At 43.7% G+C, this 20,660-nt stretch overlaps 1 protein-coding gene and 1 non-coding gene across 2 annotated transcripts in view; one reads left to right on the top strand and one right to left on the bottom strand.

Moving 5' to 3' along the window:
* Positions 1-19,590, top strand: part of Mvb12 (multivesicular body subunit 12-like Mvb12) — a 453,420-nt gene extending 433,830 nt beyond the window's left edge. Inside the window, exons 6-7 of the mRNA XM_080276626.1 lie at positions 8,590-8,702; positions 17,831-19,590. Of these exons, the coding sequence (XP_080132752.1) occupies positions 8,590-8,702; positions 17,831-17,935 (218 nt within the window). The 3' untranslated portion in view covers positions 17,936-19,590. The remainder of the gene's footprint in view (positions 1-8,589; positions 8,703-17,830) is intronic.
* Positions 6,064-6,182, bottom strand: LOC145405115 (5S ribosomal RNA). Its single transcript, XR_013898262.1, has one exon. It is a non-coding gene; the product is annotated as a 5S ribosomal RNA (ribosomal RNA).
* Positions 19,591-20,660: the final 1,070 nt, after the last annotated feature.

Here is a 20,660-nt window from a genome sequence, read left to right as displayed (position 1 = left end):
CTACTTTGTGTTGTGCCAATGCTAACGGCATGCATCGGCTTAAGCCTGTTATTGTTGGCCGTGCAAAGCAGCCTCGGTGTCTTCGTGGGGTGATGGATGTCCTTCCTGTCATCTGGTACCATTCTTTGAAGGCATGGTTCACAGCCCAGATCTTCAAAGACTGGTTCCACCGCCATTTCATCAAGGAGGTCATACATTACCAGATTGAGAAACTGGGAATCCTACGCGACCAGGTAAAGGCCCTCCTTTTCCTCAATAATGCACCTGCCCACCCGTGCGACAAGGACTTGGTGGCTGAGAATGGCTGCATTAGGTGCATGTTTCTGCCACCTAATACTCCTTTTTTTTTTTTTTTTTTATAATGTGAGGAAGAAGGAATCAAAGGCAATGAGCCTGCAAAACTATTCCTTCCAAGAGAAAAACAAAATATAAGAGAGAGCCAAAGTCAAGATCCGATCATATCCAGATGCCAGGACACACTGCGTTTGAAAAACTGGAGATCATAAGAAGTAGGAAATACAGACAGAGGGAGACAGTTCCAGAGTTGACCTGTTGCATAAATAAAGGACTGGGAGTAGCGGTTAACTCTTGCATTAGAGAGTTGGACAGAAAAGGGATGAGAGTTTGCTGCTAGATGGGTGCTACGCGCCCACCGTACGGGTGGAGGAATGCATGCAGACAGTTCAGAGGAGCAGTGACCATTGAAGTAGCGATAGAAAAGAGATAAAGATGCAACAGTGCTGCGAAGAGACAATGGTTGAAGGGAGTCAGTAAGAGGAGGAGTGTTAATGAGGCGAAAAGCCTTTGACTCCACCCTATTGAGAAGAGCTGTATGTGGGGAGCCTCCCCACACATGAGAGCTGTACTCTACACATGGGCAGATAAAACCCCTGTATAGAGTCAACAATTGTGCAGGGGTAAAGAAGGAACGGAGTCGGCTTAGCACACCCAATCTCTTGGTAGCAGATTTTACAAGAGATGTAATATGATCTTTCCAAGACAAGTCCCGAGTAAATGAAACCCCAAGCATGTTCAAGGATGATGCAGGATTAAGCTGAATATTATCAAATATTAGTGGGTATACCTGTGGAATTTTTTGTCGGGTTGATAGATGCAAAAACTGAGTCTTTGATGCATTAAAAACAACAAGATTATTTTTACCCCAGTTAGAGATATGAGCCAAGTCAGACATTAGGTGTGCCATAGCCTCATGCCTTGTTTGTTGAAGTAACTGCTGAGATGGACATTGCGGGAATCGAATGGAAAGGTGAAGGGTGGAGTCATCAGCGTATGAGTGGATAGGGTTAGATGTACAGCTTAGAAGGTCATTGATGAATAAAAGAAAGAGAGTTGGTGATAGGACAGAGCCCTGAGGAACACCACTGTAATAGATCTAGGAGAAGAACGATGGCTGTCTATAACAGAGGCTAGAGAACGACCAGAAAGGAAGCTAGAGATGAAGGCACAGATAGAAGGATAGAACCCGTAAGAGGGCAGTTTGGAAATTAAAGATTTATGCCAGACTCGATCGAAAGCCTTAGAGATGTCAAGTGCAATGGCAAAGCTTTCGCCAAAGTCCCGAAAGGAGGATGACCAGGAGTCTGAAAGGTAGGTGAGAAGATCGCCGGTGGAGCATCCCTGACGGAACCCATACTGACGATCAGAAAGAAGGTTGTGATAGGAAAGATGCTTTAAAATTTTTCTATTAAGAATAGACTCAAAAACTTTTGAGATACAGGATGTTAAAGCAATTGGACGATAGTTAGAGGGTTGGGAATGGTCACCCTTCTTTGGGACTGGCTGAATGAGAGCAAACTTCCAGCAAGAAGGAAAGGTACAAGTTGACAGACAAAGGCGAAAGAGTTTGCCTAGGCAGGGTGTAAGCACAGAAGCACAGTTCTTGAGAACAACAGGAGGGACTCCATCAGGCCCATATACCTTATTAGTACTGAGACCAGCAATGGAAGAAAATACATCAGCTGAAGAAATTTTAAAGTTTGCCATGAGGAAGTCAGAGGGGGGAAGTGATGGAGGAACAGCACCGGCATTGTCTAAGGTGGAATTGGAGGAGAAAGTCTGAGTGAAGAGATCTGCTTTATCAGTAGAAATAGCTACAGAGTCATCAGAGTAGAAAAGAGGAGGGAAGGATGATGAGGTAAAGTTGTTAGAAAGGTTTTTGGCAAGGTGCCAGAAGGAGCGGGAAGAATTCGAGTTAGAGAGTTGAGAGCACTTAGTACAGATGAAATTATTTTTAGCAGAGCGAAGAACAGACTTAACACGATTCCGGGCAGAAACGTATAAAAGATGTGATTCAGGGGTGGGTTGGCTCCGGTACCTTTTATAGGCCCTCTCCTTGTTGCGGACAGCATTAGAACAAGCGTGATTAAACCAAGGCTTTCGTGCATTAGTCAAAGGATATGAGAAAGGAATGTATGCTTCCATGCCCGGAAGAAGAACCTCTGTAATGCGCAAGGCACACCCAGATGGCTCCCGGCCATGGAAGCAATAATCATTCCAGGGAAAATCAAAGAAGTAATGCCTGAGGGCCTCCCAATCCGCAGCTCCAAGGTGCCACAGACGACGTTTCTTTGGAGGGTCCGCAGGCCGTACTGGAGCGATAGGACAGGTTAAGGTGATAAGGTTGTGATCGGAGGAGCCCAACGGAGAGAAAAGATTAACAGTGTAAGCAGAAGGATTAGTTGTAAGGAAGAGGTCAAGTATGTTGGAACTTTCTCCAAGGCGATCAGGGATATGGGTAGGGTGCTGTACAAGCTGCTCTAGGTAAGGATAGAAAAGGTGTAGGCTTGTTCACCAGGTGGATCAGTGAAAGGAGAGGAGAGCCAAAGGTGGTGGTGAACATTGAAATCTCCTAGAATGGAGATTTCAGAGAAAGGTGAAATGAACAGAATGTGTTCCATCGTAGAAATAAGATAGTCAAAGAATTTTGGATAGTCAGTAGAATTAGGAGATAAGTAAACAGCACAGATATATTTAGTCAGAGAATGACAGGAAAGTCGAAGCCAGAGTGTAGAGAATTCGGAAGAATCATGTTCAGGAACACGAGAGCAAGATAAGTTGTTGCGTATATATACACATCAGCCACCTTTGGCTTTGAAATGAGTATAGAGAAAGTAGGAGGATACAGAAAAGGGTCTGCTGTCAGTTGGCTGAGACAGCTGAGTCTCAGTTAGAAAAAGGTGAGGTTTAGAGGAGAAGTGGTGCTCAACTGAATGAAAGTTAGAGGAAAGGCCACGAATGTTGCAGAAATGAAGAAGAAGAGAATCAGACAGTGGTTCCAGGCATCTTTAGTCGACACCGGGAGAGGGGCAGAAGGTGGGGGCATTTATGGTCCCCCCCCCAGGGACTCCGAGGCTATGTTATTTGATGCCATTTTTTCTTTTTAAATTTTGAGAAGGTAGTGTGGTGTGTAATGTGCATGTAGTTTGGTGTTGATAGTTAGAGAAACTTGTACTGGAGAGCATGCTGGCCTACTCTCTATGTTACTGAGACACTGAAAAAGTTCAGCAAAGGGGGATGGTCGGGACCTAGTCCCAAGGGCTGATGAAACGGGAGCTCCAGCTCTCCCTATCATCAGCTTTCCATCCACCTTGGGAGTACAGCCCTGCTCGACTGGTGCTACAGTCTACTCTCTCATCCAACCAATGGACCAAGGAGTGATCGTGGCAATGAAGCGCCTATACTGACAGAAGTTCCTGGACGAGGTGATGGTTGTTCTCGAAGACGAGGACGAGCGCAGGGAGGGACGGGACACACGAGGCCAGCGGACTTTGGAAAACCTTCGCCGCTACAACATCAAGTCTGCAATCTACAACTGGGCCGGTGCATGAAAGGAAATCCTTGTCAAGATTCTAGAAAATGATTGGTCTCGTCTCTTCTCGGAACGGATGCGGAGTACGATTTCCTAGGTTTCGACGTGGATGACTTCCATGCACGTCTATGTACGCACAGCGATGATGTTGATGTGGACGAAGTGCGTGAGTGGTTGGATGACAACGAGGGCGATCCTGGGTATCAGACCCTGTCTGATATCGAGATCGCATCTTCAGTTGCAGGTGTCAGTACCCAGCTTGAAGATTCCGATGAGGACAGCGACGATGATGCGGACTCCTGTCAGCATGACACAACTCCAGCCATCCCCAACCTGAGTGCACTCTGGGAACACCTAGAGTTCGTTCTGGACTACCTGGAACACCCGGACTGCGACAGGGAGATGGGGCCCTTGGGACTTGTGGAGGAAGTGCTTGCTTTCAGGCAGCACATCATAAATCATCAGAATCGTCGGTCATTGCGTCAATCAATGATTGACAGCTTTTTCAGGCCCGTGACCCCTGCTGTGCCCAGCCCTGGCTCCACTCCGTTGCCTCCCCAAGACAGGCCCTCATGCTCTGAGCCACAGCCCAGCACATCAGCCATGGTGGAGTCACCGCTCGACGTGAGTTTGCGTCTGTCTTCAGAGTCGTCTGCAGTGGGTACGCCATCACCACGACCCAGCGACGCACCCCTAGGTCACTTCCCTGTGCTACTCTCAGACTCTGACAGTGATTAGACGCCGAGAACTTCTCCACTAGACCACACGGGAATTTGGAGTGTTGTGCAGTGAAAAAAACAGTGCATTGTGTTAGGATTTAGAGTTGTTAGTGAAAAGACAAAAATTTAATGGACTGTAACTGTAACATAAATTAACTTGAGTGTTTTTGGTTTAGAAAATGGTTTTAAGAGTGGAAGGACTTAAAGTGCAGAGTGCGACACTTATTTCTTTAAGGTACAATTGAGCGCAAGTAAGACAAGAGTGCGCATTGTGAAGAGAATGGACTTCTGAGTGCAAATGACTAAGTTCAGGGCAAGACTTCATGAACTGTGTACTGCAAGTGCTTCAGGAAATCCTTCTTACTGTCAGAGTCTGAGAGGAGGCGGTTATTCATCGAGATGGCCATGGACTTGCTGTAAGTAGGCAGAATGTTTCATACTGTACTGTTTCCATACTATACTTACCTCAAACACCTCATTTCACTCTTTTATGTCCCTTATTGGAGTGAATATGCTGTGTCTTAGGTGCTATGCATGTGCAGTAGGGAGGTGTTTTTCTGAGTTAGGCTAGGTTAGGGTCCATAACTACCAGTCCAGGAGCTAGGGACTTGTAAGTACCCAGAATGTTTAATATTGTATGAACCTACCTCAAAAACCTCATTTTATGCTTCATTTGCATTTATTTCAGTCTTTTATGTCCTTTATTGGTGTGATTTGGGTCTTAAATTGGTGCTATGCATGTCCAGAGGGAGTTGTATAGGTGTTTTTCTGAGTTAGGGTCCATAAGTACAAGTCCAGAAGGCTGGGGCCCAATATCCGGACAGGACCACTATCCGGACATGCCTATGGCTCTATTATGTCGGATATTGGAGGGATTACTGTATATATATATGTATATATGGATAGGGTGATGAGAGAAGTAAAAACATGAGTAATGGAGAGGGGTATAGGGGTATTGCTTTGGTAAGGAATGATGATGGATGGAATATCTCAAATTTGTTGTATGCTGATGATGCAGTACTATTCGCAAATACCGGACAAGAACTTGGTAGACTAGTGCAAAGTTTTGCAGATGCCTGAGCATCATGCCTTGAGAGTAAATGTAGAAAAGAGTAAAATGATGGTTATTAAGATAGAAGGTGATTCCCAGTGTGATGTTAGAGTGAATGGAGGGAGACTGGAATTGGTGAGAGAGTTCAAATACCTGGGTACAATGATAGAAAAGAGAGGGAAATTTGCAAAAATGGTGGAAAGTAGAGTGACACAAGGAAGGAACATAGCTGGTGCAATGAAGGCCTTGATAAGAAACAGAGGCTTGAGTGTTGCAGCTGCATGAGGCTTACATGAAGAAGTGTTAGTGCCAACTTTAACATATGGATGTGAGACTATGGTGTGCATCATCATCATTCATCGCCAGACGCCATGTATCCCAAACGGGGTGGCCAAGGGCTTAGAGTTAATTGTTTTACAGGGAGGGACACTAATCCTCCACCAACCCCACTTGACACGTAGGGATGCCAACAGCATCTGGTGTTCCCAGGTGGTCACCCATCCAAGTACTAACCAGACCCAACGTTGCTTAACTTCGCTGATCGGACGGGAAGCGGTGTACTCAACGTGGTATGGCCGTTGGCTGTGGAAATGGGACTGCTGAGGAATGTATGTGGAGTACAGAGAGTGGATAGGATATGAAATAATGTGATTCGTGAAAGATGTGGAGTGAGGAAGTCTGTGGACACCAGAATCGAAGAGTATGTACTGAGATGGTATGGTCATGTGGAGAGAATTGATAACAATAGAGTGGTGCAAAAGGTATATCCGAGTGAATTTGAAGGAGGGAGGAGATGAGGTAGGCCAAGGAGAAGGTGGGGGGGGGTATGGTGGATGAGTGTGTGAGGAAGAGAGGTTTGGAAGTCAGTGAGGCTAGGGGACTGACAAGAGATTGAGCTGGCTGGATGAATATTGTGAGGAAAAGTGCATGATCAGGGATTTGGCACTGCTTTTTAACCTGACAGCATCTGGATTGACTCTATGGAGCTACAGAATGTGGTGAATGTTTTTGGCTTATCAGATAGAGTCAGGATTCTGGGGGCTTGATGATGAGTGAATGGAAGCGTGGCCCATTGGAGTGGGCAAATTTGGGCTGTCTGGACGTTGCTACTCCTCACCATGCCCTAGGGTGGGAAGGGAGGTCTGGATGATGATGATGATGATGATGATGGGTGGTAGCCAAATAGCTAAGCAGACGCTTGGTGATTTAGTGGATTGAGATGCATCAACCACATGTGGCTGATATGGTTTTTTTTTTATAAGAGGGATGTTTGGGGTTTGGTTTGTTTATATAGTACATTGCATTGAGTCCTGCTAACCCCAGACATTATTATTTGACCAAGGCTCCACCACATCCAGATTGGTAATATATTTACACTACTGCTATAAAACCATCTGTGTGATGATATACAGTATTATTGCTAGCCCTGTGTAATTTTTTTTTTCAGCTTGCAGGAGACTTTTCATTACAGGGTTAGTGGAGAGTTTCTGATTTCTTCACAACGAACAAGGTTTTCAGCAACTGTGACAGTGAAATAAACAAAAGCATTATCATACTGAAGGGTTAAGTGAGATGGTTTTTAGTGGTTGATATTTGTTTGATATATCTTTGAATAGTCATATCACTGCTGTAAATATTTATGTACTTTTTCTTCTTGGTGGTAGGTCAGGGTGCCCACCAGCCACACACTCAATTTAATGCCACCTACATGTGGTACTGTGTATTTTGGGTGGAGCAGCTGCAGCATCCACCTAGGGGCCAAACCACTTACTTCCCCAGATCTCTCCCTGGGAAGGACTCATGTCTGACCATGATGAAGTGCTGCCTGTCACAAGGGGATGCCAGATTCCTACACGGTGGATGTTCTGTACTTTACCTGTAGGACAGCCCCACAAAAGAAGTTCCTGACCTATGGTCAACAGATCTGTTCAGACAGACAGACAGGTTAAGCATCAGCAAGTGCCACCTATAGGTGTCTTTGCATTGAATGACAAACCAGATTATCTCCTGTCCTCCAGGAAACCATTTAGTATGCTGAGAACTAATCATATTAATAAATGGACAGCTGTGGTCATTTAGGTTAAGGCAGTCCAACCAGATGTGGCCCATGAGGGTTGGCCCTTAGGGATGGTTAGAGTTTATTTTAAAGATAATGCTGTTCATGAGTTAGTGAATGCCATTGAACCTTGAATGTCAGGACCAACTTGCCAAATCCTGGGCTCCAGTTCTTCTATGGGGCAATATAGGTGTAAGCGATGGATGAATTATTATTGTGTATTGTAGTTCTGTATACTTGTGTCAAGGAAGACTAATTAACCTGTATTTTCTTTTACCTTTCTTCCCTTCATCCACTGATTCCCACTTCCTGCTTTTGGTTTTTGTGCTTCCTGATCCCTTCCCTTTCTTCCAATTTTGTCCCTTGTAACTCTCCTTTCCTCCTTTCTCACTCGTTCTTTATCCCACTTTCTCTTCTTACGCATTCTCCGCCTTCAATTCTGTTTGTTCAAAATTCCTTTTTTTTCATTTCATTCCTGCCTCCCTCCTTTATGTTTGTATCTCATGTTATTTCCTCTCTCCCTTGTCTTTCCCACTCTCCTGCTGCTTTGAACTATTCTCCTTCCTTACCTCTTGTTTTCCCCTCACTGTTCTCTCTCACTTCACATCTTATCAATCTCTCACATTCCCTCACCTCCATCTTACCTTATTATCAAACTACCTCTTTTTCTGTGTATTCCCACTTTTTTTTTGCGTACAATCTCTTTTTCTCCACTCCCTCACCACTCCTCTTAAATCTCATCCATTCCCTGCTGTCCCTCTCACCAATCCTTGTAAATCTCTATCCATTTCCTATGATTGCGCTCACCACTCTTTATCAACCTCTTTCCTTCTCCCCTCTCATTTTCTTCTCTACTATCTTCCTGCTTTTTATAAATCACTCATACCTCCTCTTCCCACTACCCCTTTCTTTCCCATCTGTTGCCTACACACAGCTCTGTTTGGTGTACCTTTCGTGCTGAACAAACGGTACGTGATCAGCGGGGAGAGTGGCAGTGTTAACATCCCCACCTTCAGCAAGAAAAGCCGCCAGCAGGTTGAGGATGAGGTAAGCCACAGGTGTTGTGTAGGCTCCAGGTGATATGGTTCCTTTTTTTTATCATGCACTACTATGTTATTAACTACTTCAGTCAGAGGACAGCACCATTATGTTCTTGCTGCATGCAGGGGATTGAGGGCCTCTCTTAGTGGAAGGGTTAATGAAGGCTCTATCAAACCCCTTTGGTTCAAAAAGTCTCTCTAAGGCCATTAAAATAATGTGCAGATAGTAAAACTAGAATTAATAATGATGTTAAGGTAGTAAAAATAAAATTAAAAATGCATCATTGGATTATGTGTAAAGTTAGTTAGGGTGAGGGAAAAAGCATATAGTAGACAGAAGGGCTTAGTCAAGTTGAGACTATAACTGGACATATGGATGAGGTCTGTCCAGAAAGTACCCCGGTTTGATGATGCAAATGGTTAGGTGAAAACCCATCGTTAGGCAGGGTATTGTATATCGGGGTAGATTTAACGTGTAAAGTAATGGGATGCGCTTTTCAGCCTTGGGTTTCCCCCCAACCAAGTCCAACACCCACCCAAATGAGTCCAAAAATGGCCTAACAGCTGTAAAAGAAACTTACCTAAGCCTAACACCTGTAAATAACTCATCTTAAAATCATCAGATATAAGTCTGGAAAAATCAAGCTTAGTAAACTGTACCCCAGAATGACAATGTTCACCCCACCTATGGCAAAACACATTAATCTAAGTCTAAAAACAGTTTATAAATCAAGCTGAACACACAATTTTTGTCTAAAATATTATCAAAATCGGTAAAAAAAATCAAAACCCATTGTTAAACCGGGGTTTGGCCTTCGTTAGGTGGGGTATGGTGGTATTTCTGCCCCCATAGTTCAGCCGGGGTATCGCAACTAGGGATATCATATTGAGGTATACCTGTATCCAACCTTAGGCTCTAAACAAATAAATAGTTAACCTGTTGATCTAGGACACCAATCCCTCTCAAAGTAGGCCCCTTCTGACTTGACACACATAGCTTAGCATTCTTTCTAATGCCTGAAACATTTTTCAGAATCAGCTTTCGGTATCACCTGCAGGTGCTTCGTCTCATTTGCCATGATCTCTTCTCTTGGATGAACATTGCTCATGACATGCTAGAGTGTGCAAATCACACTGAAGACTTTCTGAAGACTGTTAGCACTGGATGTGAGACTTGGGTGTATGGGTACAACCCAGAAACCAAAGCACATTTGTCTCATTGGAAGCATGCAGGGCCACCTCAGCCAAAAAAAGCATGACAGGTCCACAGCAAAGGTGAAATGCACTCACATGTTGACAGTTTTTTTTGACTACCGTGATGTTGTGCATCACGAATATGCACCAGAAAGTCAGACTGTCAGCAGTTCTTACTACTTCAGTGTTATTCATCATCTTCGAGACACAGTTCAACAGAAGAGACCAGACCTTTGGAAAGCAGCAAGTTGGAAACTACACCATGACAATGCCTCTTCCCATTGTTCTCAACTGATTCATGAATTTTTGGCCAAGCACAGCATCTCACAGGTCCAGCAGGCTCCCTGCTCACCAGACATGACTCTTTGTGACTTTTGGTTATTCCCCAGACCCAAAACTCAACTGAAATGTTCTCAGTGTGAAACAAGAAACGAAATCATAAAGAATGCGACAAAGTACCTGCAGGAGATACCGAAAACTGACTGTTGAAAAATGTTTGAGGGAGTGGAAAGAATGCTGAGCTGCATGTGTCAAGTCAGAAGAGGCCTACCTGGAGGGGAATTAGTGACCTAGCTCAACAGCTTAGCTATCAGGAGACTCTGAAGACAGCGGCAAACTTATGTCCAACGGAGACTCACTGGGTGTTGATGTGCTCGGTAGCGGGTCCGATGGTGAAGGCGGGAAATGAGGTGGTGGTGTGGTGAGAATGGGCTGGCACTCATGGGGGTGGCAGGCTTGAGGAAGGAGTCGATCCTGGTCTGGCAATAGGACTGACGATTCTGCCGGAGGATGACAGCGTCCCTAACTGTCCGCAGCTCCATCGCCAGGCTGAGCGGCACCAACTCACTGTGACAGTGCGGATGCTTAGCGTACTCCAGCACCTCCTTAAGACTCACACGTAGGGCACTGAGACGAGGGAGTGATGGAGTTGTGAGTCAGGGTCCTCATCTCCATCCTCATCAGTGCTGCTGTCCTCTTTCGTGCCTGCAGAGGCAACAGTGGCAATCTTATTTGACATCATCTGATAACCAGGATTGCTGCTGTCATCGTCCAGCCAATCCCTCACATCATTGATATCCACCTGCTCTCCAGCTGTTCGAAGACAATGGAGGCAATCATCCACATCAGACCCCTCAAAGTCATGCTCAGCTTCAATTCCCAGGAGGAGATGAGACCAACTGATTTTGAGGGTTTTCATGGAGACTTCCTTCCACACATTGGCCCAGTTGAACATCACAGACTTCAGGTCGTAATGCTGAAGATTCTGCAAGGTCTGCTCCCCACATGTGTCCTCGGCCCCATCCTTGTCCTCCAGCACCACCATCACCTCATTGAGGAACCTCCGTTGGTACAGTCTCTTGGCAGTCACAATAACACCCTGGTCTGTTGGTTGATCAGAGTAGTTGTATTAGGTGGCAGAAACATGCAGCTAATGTGCCCATCATCAGCAACCAAATCCTTTTCAGATGGATGCGTGGGTCATTGTCCAGGAGCAGGGGTGCCTTCACCTTGTTGCGAGCGATGCTGAGGACCTCCATTTGATAACGAATAACCTTCTTGACAAAGTGTCTTTAACGGAATACGTCCATTACGAAGTGTCTTTGGAACCAGTCTCTGAAGAGCTTCGCGGTAAGCCATGCCTTCACAGAGTGGTACCACACAAAAGACAGGCCATCCATCAGCCCACAGAGACAGTGTGGTTGTTTTGCATGTCCAGCAATAATGGGTTTGAGGTGGTGCTTCCCGTTAGCATTAGCTCAGCACAAAACAGATAACTTGTGACCAGGTACATTCATCTCCTTCTCCTCTGCGAGGGTGTTGGTTGGCAGTGAGCAGTAGAATAGACCAGTTTTGTCTGTGGTATAGACTTGACCAAGGGAAAGGCCCTTGTCCTTGATCAGTTGCTACACTTTTTAGTGAAACTGGTCTACATCCTCCACTGCCATGTCCAAGGCCTCGCCATTTGCCTTACAGCTTGTAAGTCTATGACAAAGCTTGAAGCAATAGAGCCATCCTTCAGAAGCCTTGAAGTCGTGCATGTTGTGCAGGCATGCTAGCTTCTCGGCTGCAGCCTTCACCTCGGTCCCATGCACAAGCACACTGTCAGCACGTTTGCTGGCGAAAACACAGCAGTGTCAACTGGTCAATAACGGCGTGCTGGGCCTGGGCCATGACCTTTCTGTTGCCCCTGCATGTGCTTTTGCCAAAGTCCTGTCTGTACTGCCTAAGCTTGTCTCGTGACTTCTTGATAATAAGGAGTGTTGAACAGGCCAGATCATATTCCCACAGTATGTGTCCTGTGGTCCAGCCCGCTTCAGTCTTGCTCAATATCACATGTTTGTTTTCCAGAGTCAAAACTTTCCTCTTCCACTTCTCAGGTGGTAGTGGGGCCATCATCACACACACGAAATTGCAGCAGAGGAGGGCCATGACCTGAAGAAGGTAGGGGACCACCACAAAAGCAATTCCTTTCACAGCCATGCTTGCAATCATGACCACTCAGAGGGTGACAAAGGCGGGAACTGAGGTGCATGTTTGGAGGCCAGCAAGCAGTACAGGGCTCTCATATCGCACCCCATGCTTGCTGCCGAGCGCAGATGAAGCAAAATGTGGCAAATTGACATCTGCATACAAGGTTCACTTCTGTTATCATGTGACAACAACACTGGATGACCAGTACATCACTGCCTAAGGCAGTGGATGACTAATATGGCCTGTCAGGCGACTCTGACCATTTGGTAGGGAAGTGAACAAGCTGGTGTGGTGGGGGGTTTCGCACTAATCCTGGAGGCTGGGAGACTCCCGTCATTCGGTGTAGAGGTGGGCAGACACTTTTACCGTACATTTACTCGTGGCATGTGGTCTGTGTTACACGCTTGGTGGCCATTGGGAAACAACTCCTGGTGACCGGGCCACTTTGGACATTTAGTAGAGAGGTGGATGGCCACTGTCACCGAACAAGTACTTATGGCTTGCAGTCTGTGTTAGATGCAAGGTGGTAGTTGGGAAAGACTAATCCAGGTGGCCTTGCGACTTTGGACATTTGATGGGGGGTGTGTACAAATGTTTTGACACTGCATGTGGGTTTCTATTGGTTTTACTCAGGTGCTGGAGGTTCGTAGGGAGTGATCGGACCAGCGTTCGACTTTGACCATTCAGTACAGAGGCGGACGGACATTTTAACTCAGTTTGTGGGTTATGGCCTATTTCCTACACATGGCTAGAGCCCATCAGCCATGATACCAAATGTTTGAGCATGTCATCTGGCCGGCTGAAGTTCTCAGGGACTTTTATGTCCGGATAATAGCAAGTAAATTTGGCTAATGGTTTAACCCATCAAGCACCAGCCCAAATTAAGCTTTCTTGTGCGCCCAGGACTGTCCAATTTTGGTATTTTGAGTTCTTACCAGAAACCTATTCTGTATCAGTAGTTATTGAAGAAAAAAAGTATCTTAGCACTTACTGAGGTTGTTATGTAGTCCTGGCAGTGGGAGAGTGGGACCACCTTACCTTACCGATCAGCTGTGTTTGAACGTCCCGCCACTTGAGCTGATGCAGTTATGCCACAGCCACCCACAGTGATATATGGTGTAGTTGATAATGACAGCAGCCGACTGAGCATAATGTCACCACAAAACATCATTTTCATTATATAATGCAGTAATATTGTTCGTGAAAGTTGAACTGTTCAACTAACTGAGAACAGTGGTGGTAGCAGTATGTGTGGCAACACTGCGAGTGACTCAAGCCGTTGTCATGGATACCACCACACTCTGACTGGGAGGAGTGGCATGGTGGTGGTGGTGATGGTGTTGTTGGAGATACACCATCCTCTTCATCATCATGTGGTTGTTTCCAAGACAAAACAATTTCATGTTCCCTACCAGCAGGAAACAGAAATGACATCAGCATATCCATTCCATCAGTATCACCATCGTCAAACTCACTGTTTGAGGGCGGGTGGGTGTGCCACTGAAATGCTTGGGGAGCATCGTTTCCTCGTAGTCCTTGAAATCCTCCTCCCCAGGCTCAAGCTCCTGAAGATTCCACATTATCCACAGAGGTACTGCCTTGTTCTTGGAGCATTTTCAACACCTGAGCAGTGGAAATGGAGGCTTTGTACAGGTGGCGTGCTGGGCTGGAGCTCGACATGTTGTCACTCTTGGGATGCAGAAAGCATACGTGCATGTATTGTGCATGAGTACCACTTGGGTGGCCAGAGTGTATTGTCAATTACTGATTAATGTAGCAAAACCATTTGAAGGTTTACATCATGAATATTTCCCACATGAAAGGCCTGTGTTGTGAAAAAATCCAGATTTTTCCTTGAATGTCTGTTAACCATCATTGGTCCCTCATGCACAAAAAATTTGGATGGCTCCCAGCCGTCACTGATGCTTAGAGGGTTAATAGAGCCAGGGTGCAGTATCCGGATAATGAACATGTCCGGGTACTGCATGTCTGGTTAAATGAGGGATTACTGTAGTACTGTAGCAAATTTTTATGCACTCTATACACAATATAATGAGAAATTCGATAACATAATGCAAAATAAGTCAAATAGAAGAGGGACTATATATAGTACAATGATATTTTACCTCCACAAAAAGTTCCAATTTCTTCATGCATGAACACAGTATGGTATTCACATGCTTATTTCTACATAATTTATAAGTTTACAGATTTACAGCCTGAGAACAAAAGAGAGCTACACCTTTTGGCATTCCAACAAAACAAAAGAATAATTGGTATCTGTATTAGGGCCTGTTTTGTAACAAAAATTTTAAACCATACTTTCAGTGCAGGGGGAAATATCTGGCAGGGCCGAAACTGGGAGGGGGAGTAGGGGTGCACGGAAGCAGGTTTCCTGAAAGGGTTCATATTAGCTTGTACAGATTCAGGAAGATGTACAGTATTGTCTCCATCTTCCCTATAGTATTGGCATGTTAATATTAAGATGTAGAGTCAGGTAGCTTGGTACCATTTATTTAACATTTCTCTTCATATTCACCTACACTACTAAGCCATGTTACTCATTTCAAAGCCAAAGGTGGCTGTTGTGTATATATACGCAACAACTTATCATGCTCTCGTGTTCCTGAACTCGATTCTTCTGAATTCTCTACACTCTGGCTTCGGCTTTCCTGTCTTTCTCTGACTAAATATATCTGTGCTGTTTACTTATCTCCTAATTCTACTGACTATCAAAAATTCTTTGACTATCTTATTTCTATGATGGAACACATTCTATCCATTTCTCCTTTCTCTGAAATCTCCATTCTTGGAGATTTCAATGTTCACCACCACCTTTGGCTCTCCTGTCCTTTCACTGATCCACCTGGTGAACAAGCCTACACCTTTTTTATCCTTAATGACCTAGAGCAGCTTGTACAGCACCCTACCCGTATCCCTGACCGCCTTGGAGAGAGCTCCAACATACTTGGTCTCTTCCTTACAACTAATCCTTCTGCTTACACTGTTAATCTTTTCTCTCCATTGGGCTCCTCCGATCACAACCTTATCACCTTAACCTGTCCTATCGTTCCGTTACGGCCTGCGGACCCTCCAAAAAAATGTTGTCTCTGGCACTTTGGAGCTGCGGATTGGGAGGCCCTCAGGCATTACTTCTTTGATTTTCCCTGGAATGATTATTGCTTCCATGGCCGGGAGCCATCTGGGTGTGCCTTGCGCATTATGGAGGTTATTCTTTCAGGCATGGAAGCATACATTCCTTTCTCATATCCTTTGACTAATGCACGAAAGCCTTGGTTTAATCACGCTTGTTCTAATGCTGTCCGCAACAAGGAGAGGGCCTATAAAAGGTACCGGAGCCAACCCACCCCTGAATCACATCATTTATACATTTCTGCCCGGAATCGTGCTAAGTCTGTTCTTCGCTCTACTAAAAATAATTTCATCTGTACAAAATGCTCTCAACTCTCTAACTCGAACTCTTCCCGCTCCTTCTGGCACCTTGCCAAAAACCTTTCTAACAACTTTTCCTCATCATCCTTCCCTCCTCTTTTCTACTCTGATGGCTCTGTAGCTATTTGTTCTACTGATAAAGCAGATCACAATTCCACCTTAGACGATTCCGGTGCTGTTCCTCCATCACTTCCCCCCTTTGACTTTCTCATGGCAAACTTTAAAATTTCTTCAGCTGATGTATTTTCTTCCATTGCTGGTCTCAGTACTAATAAGGCATATGGGCCTGATGGAGTCCCTCCTGTTGTGCTCAAGAACCGTGCTTCTGTGCTTACACCCTGCCTAGGCAAACTCTTTTGCCTTTGTCTGTCAACTTGTACCTTTCCCTCTTGCTGGAAGTTTGCTCCCATTCAGCCAGTCCCAAAGAAGGGTGACCATTCCCAACCCTCTAACTATCGTCCAATTGCTTTAACATCCTGTATCTCAAAAGTTTTTGAGTCTATTCTTAATAGAAAAATGTTAAAGCATCTTTCCTATCACAACCTTCTTTCTGATCGTCAGTATGGGTTCCATCAGGGACGCTCCACAGGCGATCTTCTCACCTACCTTTCAGACTCCTGGTCATCCTCCTTCCGGGACTTTGGTGAAAGCTTTGCCATTGCACTTGACATCTCAAAGGGTTTCGATCGAGTCTGGCCTAAATCTTTAATTTCCAAACTGCCCTCTTATGGTTTCTGTCCTTCTATCTGTGCCTTCATCTCTAGCTTCCTTTCTGGTCGTTCTGTAGCGGTTGTTGTAGACGGCTATCGTTCTTCGCCTATATCTATTAACAGTGGTGTTCCTCAGGGCTCTGTCCTATCACCAACTCTCTTCCTTTTATTCATCAATGACCTTCTAAGCTGTACATCTAACCCTATCCACTCATACGCTGATGACTCCACCCTTCACCTTTCCATTCGATTCCCGCAACATCCATCTCAGCAGTCACTTCAACAACAAGGGATGAGGCTATGGCACACCTAATGTCTGACTTGGCTCGTATCTCTGACTGGGGTAAAAATAATCTTGTTTTTAATGCATCAAAGACTCAGTTTTTGCACCTATCAACCCGACAAAATCTTCCACAGGTATACCCACTTATGTTTAATAATACTGAACTTAATCCTGCATCATCCTTGAACATGCTTGGGGTTTCATTTGTTCGGGACTTGTCTTGGAAAGATCATATTACATCTCTTGTAAATCTGCTTTCAAGCGATTGGGTGTGCTAAGCTGACTCCGTTCCTTCTTTACCCCTGCACAATTGTTGACCCTATACAGGGGTTTTATCCACCCCTGTGTGGAGTACAACTCTCATGTGTGGGGAGGCTCCCCACATACAGCTCTTCTCAATAGGGTGGAATCAAAGGCTTTTCGTCTCATTAACTCTCCCCCTCTTACTGACTCCCTTCAACCTCTGTCTCTTCGCCGCAGTGTTGCATCTTTATCTCTTTTCTATCGCTACTTCAGTGGTCACTGTTCCTCTGAACTGTGTACATGCATTCCTCCACTTCTACGACGGGCGTGTAGCACCCGTCTAGCAGCAAACTCTCACCCCTTTTCTGTCCAGCTCTCTAATGCAAGAGTTAACCGTTTCTCCCAGTCCTTCATTTATGCAACGGGTCAACTCTGGAACTGTCTCCCTCTGTCTGTATTTCCTGCTTCCTCTGATCTCCAGTCTTTCAAACGCAGTGTGTCCAGGCATCTCGAAATGAGTGGATCTTGAATTTAGCTCTCTCTTATATTTTGTTTTTCTCCTGGAAGGAACAGTTTTGCAGGCTCATTGCCTTTGGTTCCTTCTTCCTTTAAAAAAAAAAAAAAAAAAAAAAAAAAAAAAAACAGTATTAGTGCGTAGAAAGTCAGGCAGGATGATATCTTCATCTTTGTGTACAATATTGTCTAGTTAATATTAGCATCTAGAGTCAGGCAGGATGATAACCATCATATACTTAAAAGTTTCTCCATTTTCCCGAACAGTACTACTATAACTTCAACTTAGAACAAGACATCGTACAGCGACCCACAGCTTCCACCCCCACCACCAGCTCAACCCCTGCCACATCATCTGCTGTCTCCAACTGAAGAGTGTATATCCACCTCTCCCACATCTATTTTTGCATCATTTTCCCCCTCCAACCATTTTTTTATTCCTTTTCTTCTTCTTGATCCCTTCATCCTTTTTCCTTTTTTGCTTCTGCCTTTCATGATCTCTGCGCCATCTGTCTTTCTATCCTGTTACTTCCTCCTGTTTGTCCATTCACCCCTTCTAGCTGTTGTTTGCTATCCCTCCTTCATCCTCTTGTTTCTTCGTACCTCTTTATGCTGTGTTCCTTACTGTGTCTTCATCTTTTTCCACTCATCCTTGTCTTCTTCTTCCTCTCCTAGTCTCTGAAGTGTCCCAACATAAACTGCCTGTGTCCTTTTTGTAATTTAACTTGTATGCCACTAATGTTAAGTGAGAAATTTCCACAACATCAAATGTATAGGGAAGTAACAAATAGGTGGCTTGACTATGCAAAATGTTCATCACTTTACTCAGAGTTAACCTTGTATATATCATTTTATAATCCTTTCTTTTCCTTCAGTTTATATTCACATTCTCCCTCAAACCCCCAAACTTCTTCCCATGATTCAATCTCCCTCTTGGAGCCTCTGTATCCTGTTGTAATTTCATTCTTCTATCCATGTTATCTCTTCCAGTCATCTTTGGTACCGATGTCAGCAGCTGTACTACCACTTTACTTCAGGTTATCCATCATTCAAATTAATGAGAATGGGGTTTACCTTCTAGTCTTGCTGAATTGATTTTAGGCAGTTCCTGCAATATACTAAGGAAGATGCAGTATATATATGAATATGAATGTACCATAATGTTTATTTACTTACTAGTTTCCTTTTATGTTATAGTATATAACACTCGTTGAAGGTTTTATGACATTTTCTCTAACTAATTTTGTACTTACTTCCTTTCAGTGCAATTCTGTCTCTAGTTACCATAAGCATTATAGTCACCTAGCCTTCCTTCCCAGATTCTTGTATGTTTGGACAATCGCAAAATGATCCACTCATCTTTTAAATGGCATGTCAAGGTTGCAGGTACAGTACTGTATTTGGATTGTTTGGAGAACTGTGTATGGTATATTGTACCTTGAAATATAAAGCGTGCAATGGCTTTGATACTGAGAGGTGTAGTTTGTAGATGAATTTGAGAGACTATCACTCTTCGTGAGAAGCCTGGGATATGTTCCAAAATGTCAACTGTATAAACATTTGATACTGTAAGTTGCAGGAAGCTGGCAAATTAGCTTTATATTTATCAATGGAACCCTGACCAGGAATTTTTGTCACTTATAGAACCTCATGGCAGAAGATAATGTAAAATATATATATATATACACACACACACACACACAAAAACACACACGCTCAAACCTCGATTTAAGGGATTTCAGATTTAAGGGACCTCATATTCTAACCGACAAATGAACGTTACTGTTTTGTATTGATACATAATATCTATGTTATACACATTAATATGTTTCTTTATACAATACCCATGAAATAATATTCATAATCATATAAATAAGTAAGATAAGTGAGACAATCATTGCATTTCATAATAAGATTGTCTTTATGTGTGGTAAAACAATGGACATTTTCAAGTAAGGGACATTTTCTAGTAAGGGACAAGTTGATTCCCCATTTAGTCCCATAAATCAAGGTTTGAGTATATATATACCGGTATATATATATATATATATATATATATATGTATATGTATATATATATATATATATATATATATGTATATGTATATATATATATCACACACACACACACACACACACACAATTACATACTGTTGGGCACACACACACAATTACATACTGTTGGGCACACACACACACACACACACACACACACACACACACACACACACACACACACACACACACACACACACACACACACACACACACACACACACACACAAATTGGACTTGAGAAGTACTGAAGAGAAGTGTTGCACAGCTGTGATTCTACCTTAGATTGTACTATAGGCTAATTGTGCCATAGAGTTTTAATTGTACTGTAGAGTTCAGATTGTGCTAAAGAGCTATGACTCTACCATAAAGCAGATTACACTGAAGAGCTTTGATTTTACTCTAGATCTCCAGTTGTACCGTAAAGTTCTGATTGCACCGTAGAACTCTGATTTTACTGTAGAGCTCTGTGGTTTAGAATTCTGGTTATCCATGAAGAATATTTCCAAGGGTTTTGCAGATAAATTATTTTTTACGTAGTCAGATTTACAGTTATTCATAATGTAGTTGTTCATTTCTTACACCAGTTTCTTAGAGAGAAATTAGAAAGTGATGAGCAGAGTTGAGTAAACCAAACAGTTTTGAAGATGTCTCAGCCATAATGTGTAGGAAAAGTAAAACTACCAGATAAATATAACTCAGCTCTTGGAAGAACAGAAGTTTGAATAATAATAAGTTGTGTTGTAGCACTTATCAGTGCCTTTGACTATCAGAGATTAATGTTTGTACCTCATGACGAAGGTGATGAATAGACTCTGTTTTTTAACTGATTTAGTACAGTCAACCCTCTTTGATCATGGTTAATTGGTCCACAAAACTACCACAACTGTGAAAACTCACAATAACCAAATGAAATTTTTAGAAATTAATGTAACTGATTCTGGGCACCCAAGTCTACCATCTCCCTTTTTTTCCTTTTTTTTTTTCTATTACCTAAATATTGACCCCCAGACAGACCGAAGGACCTAGATGAGTGATGTTTA

The sequence above is a fragment of the Coenobita brevimanus genome, chromosome 65 (genome assembly GCF_032717465.1).
Source record: "Coenobita brevimanus isolate Jiangsu-jjx chromosome 65, ASM3271746v2, whole genome shotgun sequence".
Classification (NCBI taxonomy): Eukaryota; Metazoa; Arthropoda; class Malacostraca; order Decapoda; family Coenobitidae; genus Coenobita; species Coenobita brevimanus.
Note: the sequence above shows the minus strand (reverse complement) of the source record. Positions and strands in the feature narration are given on the sequence as shown.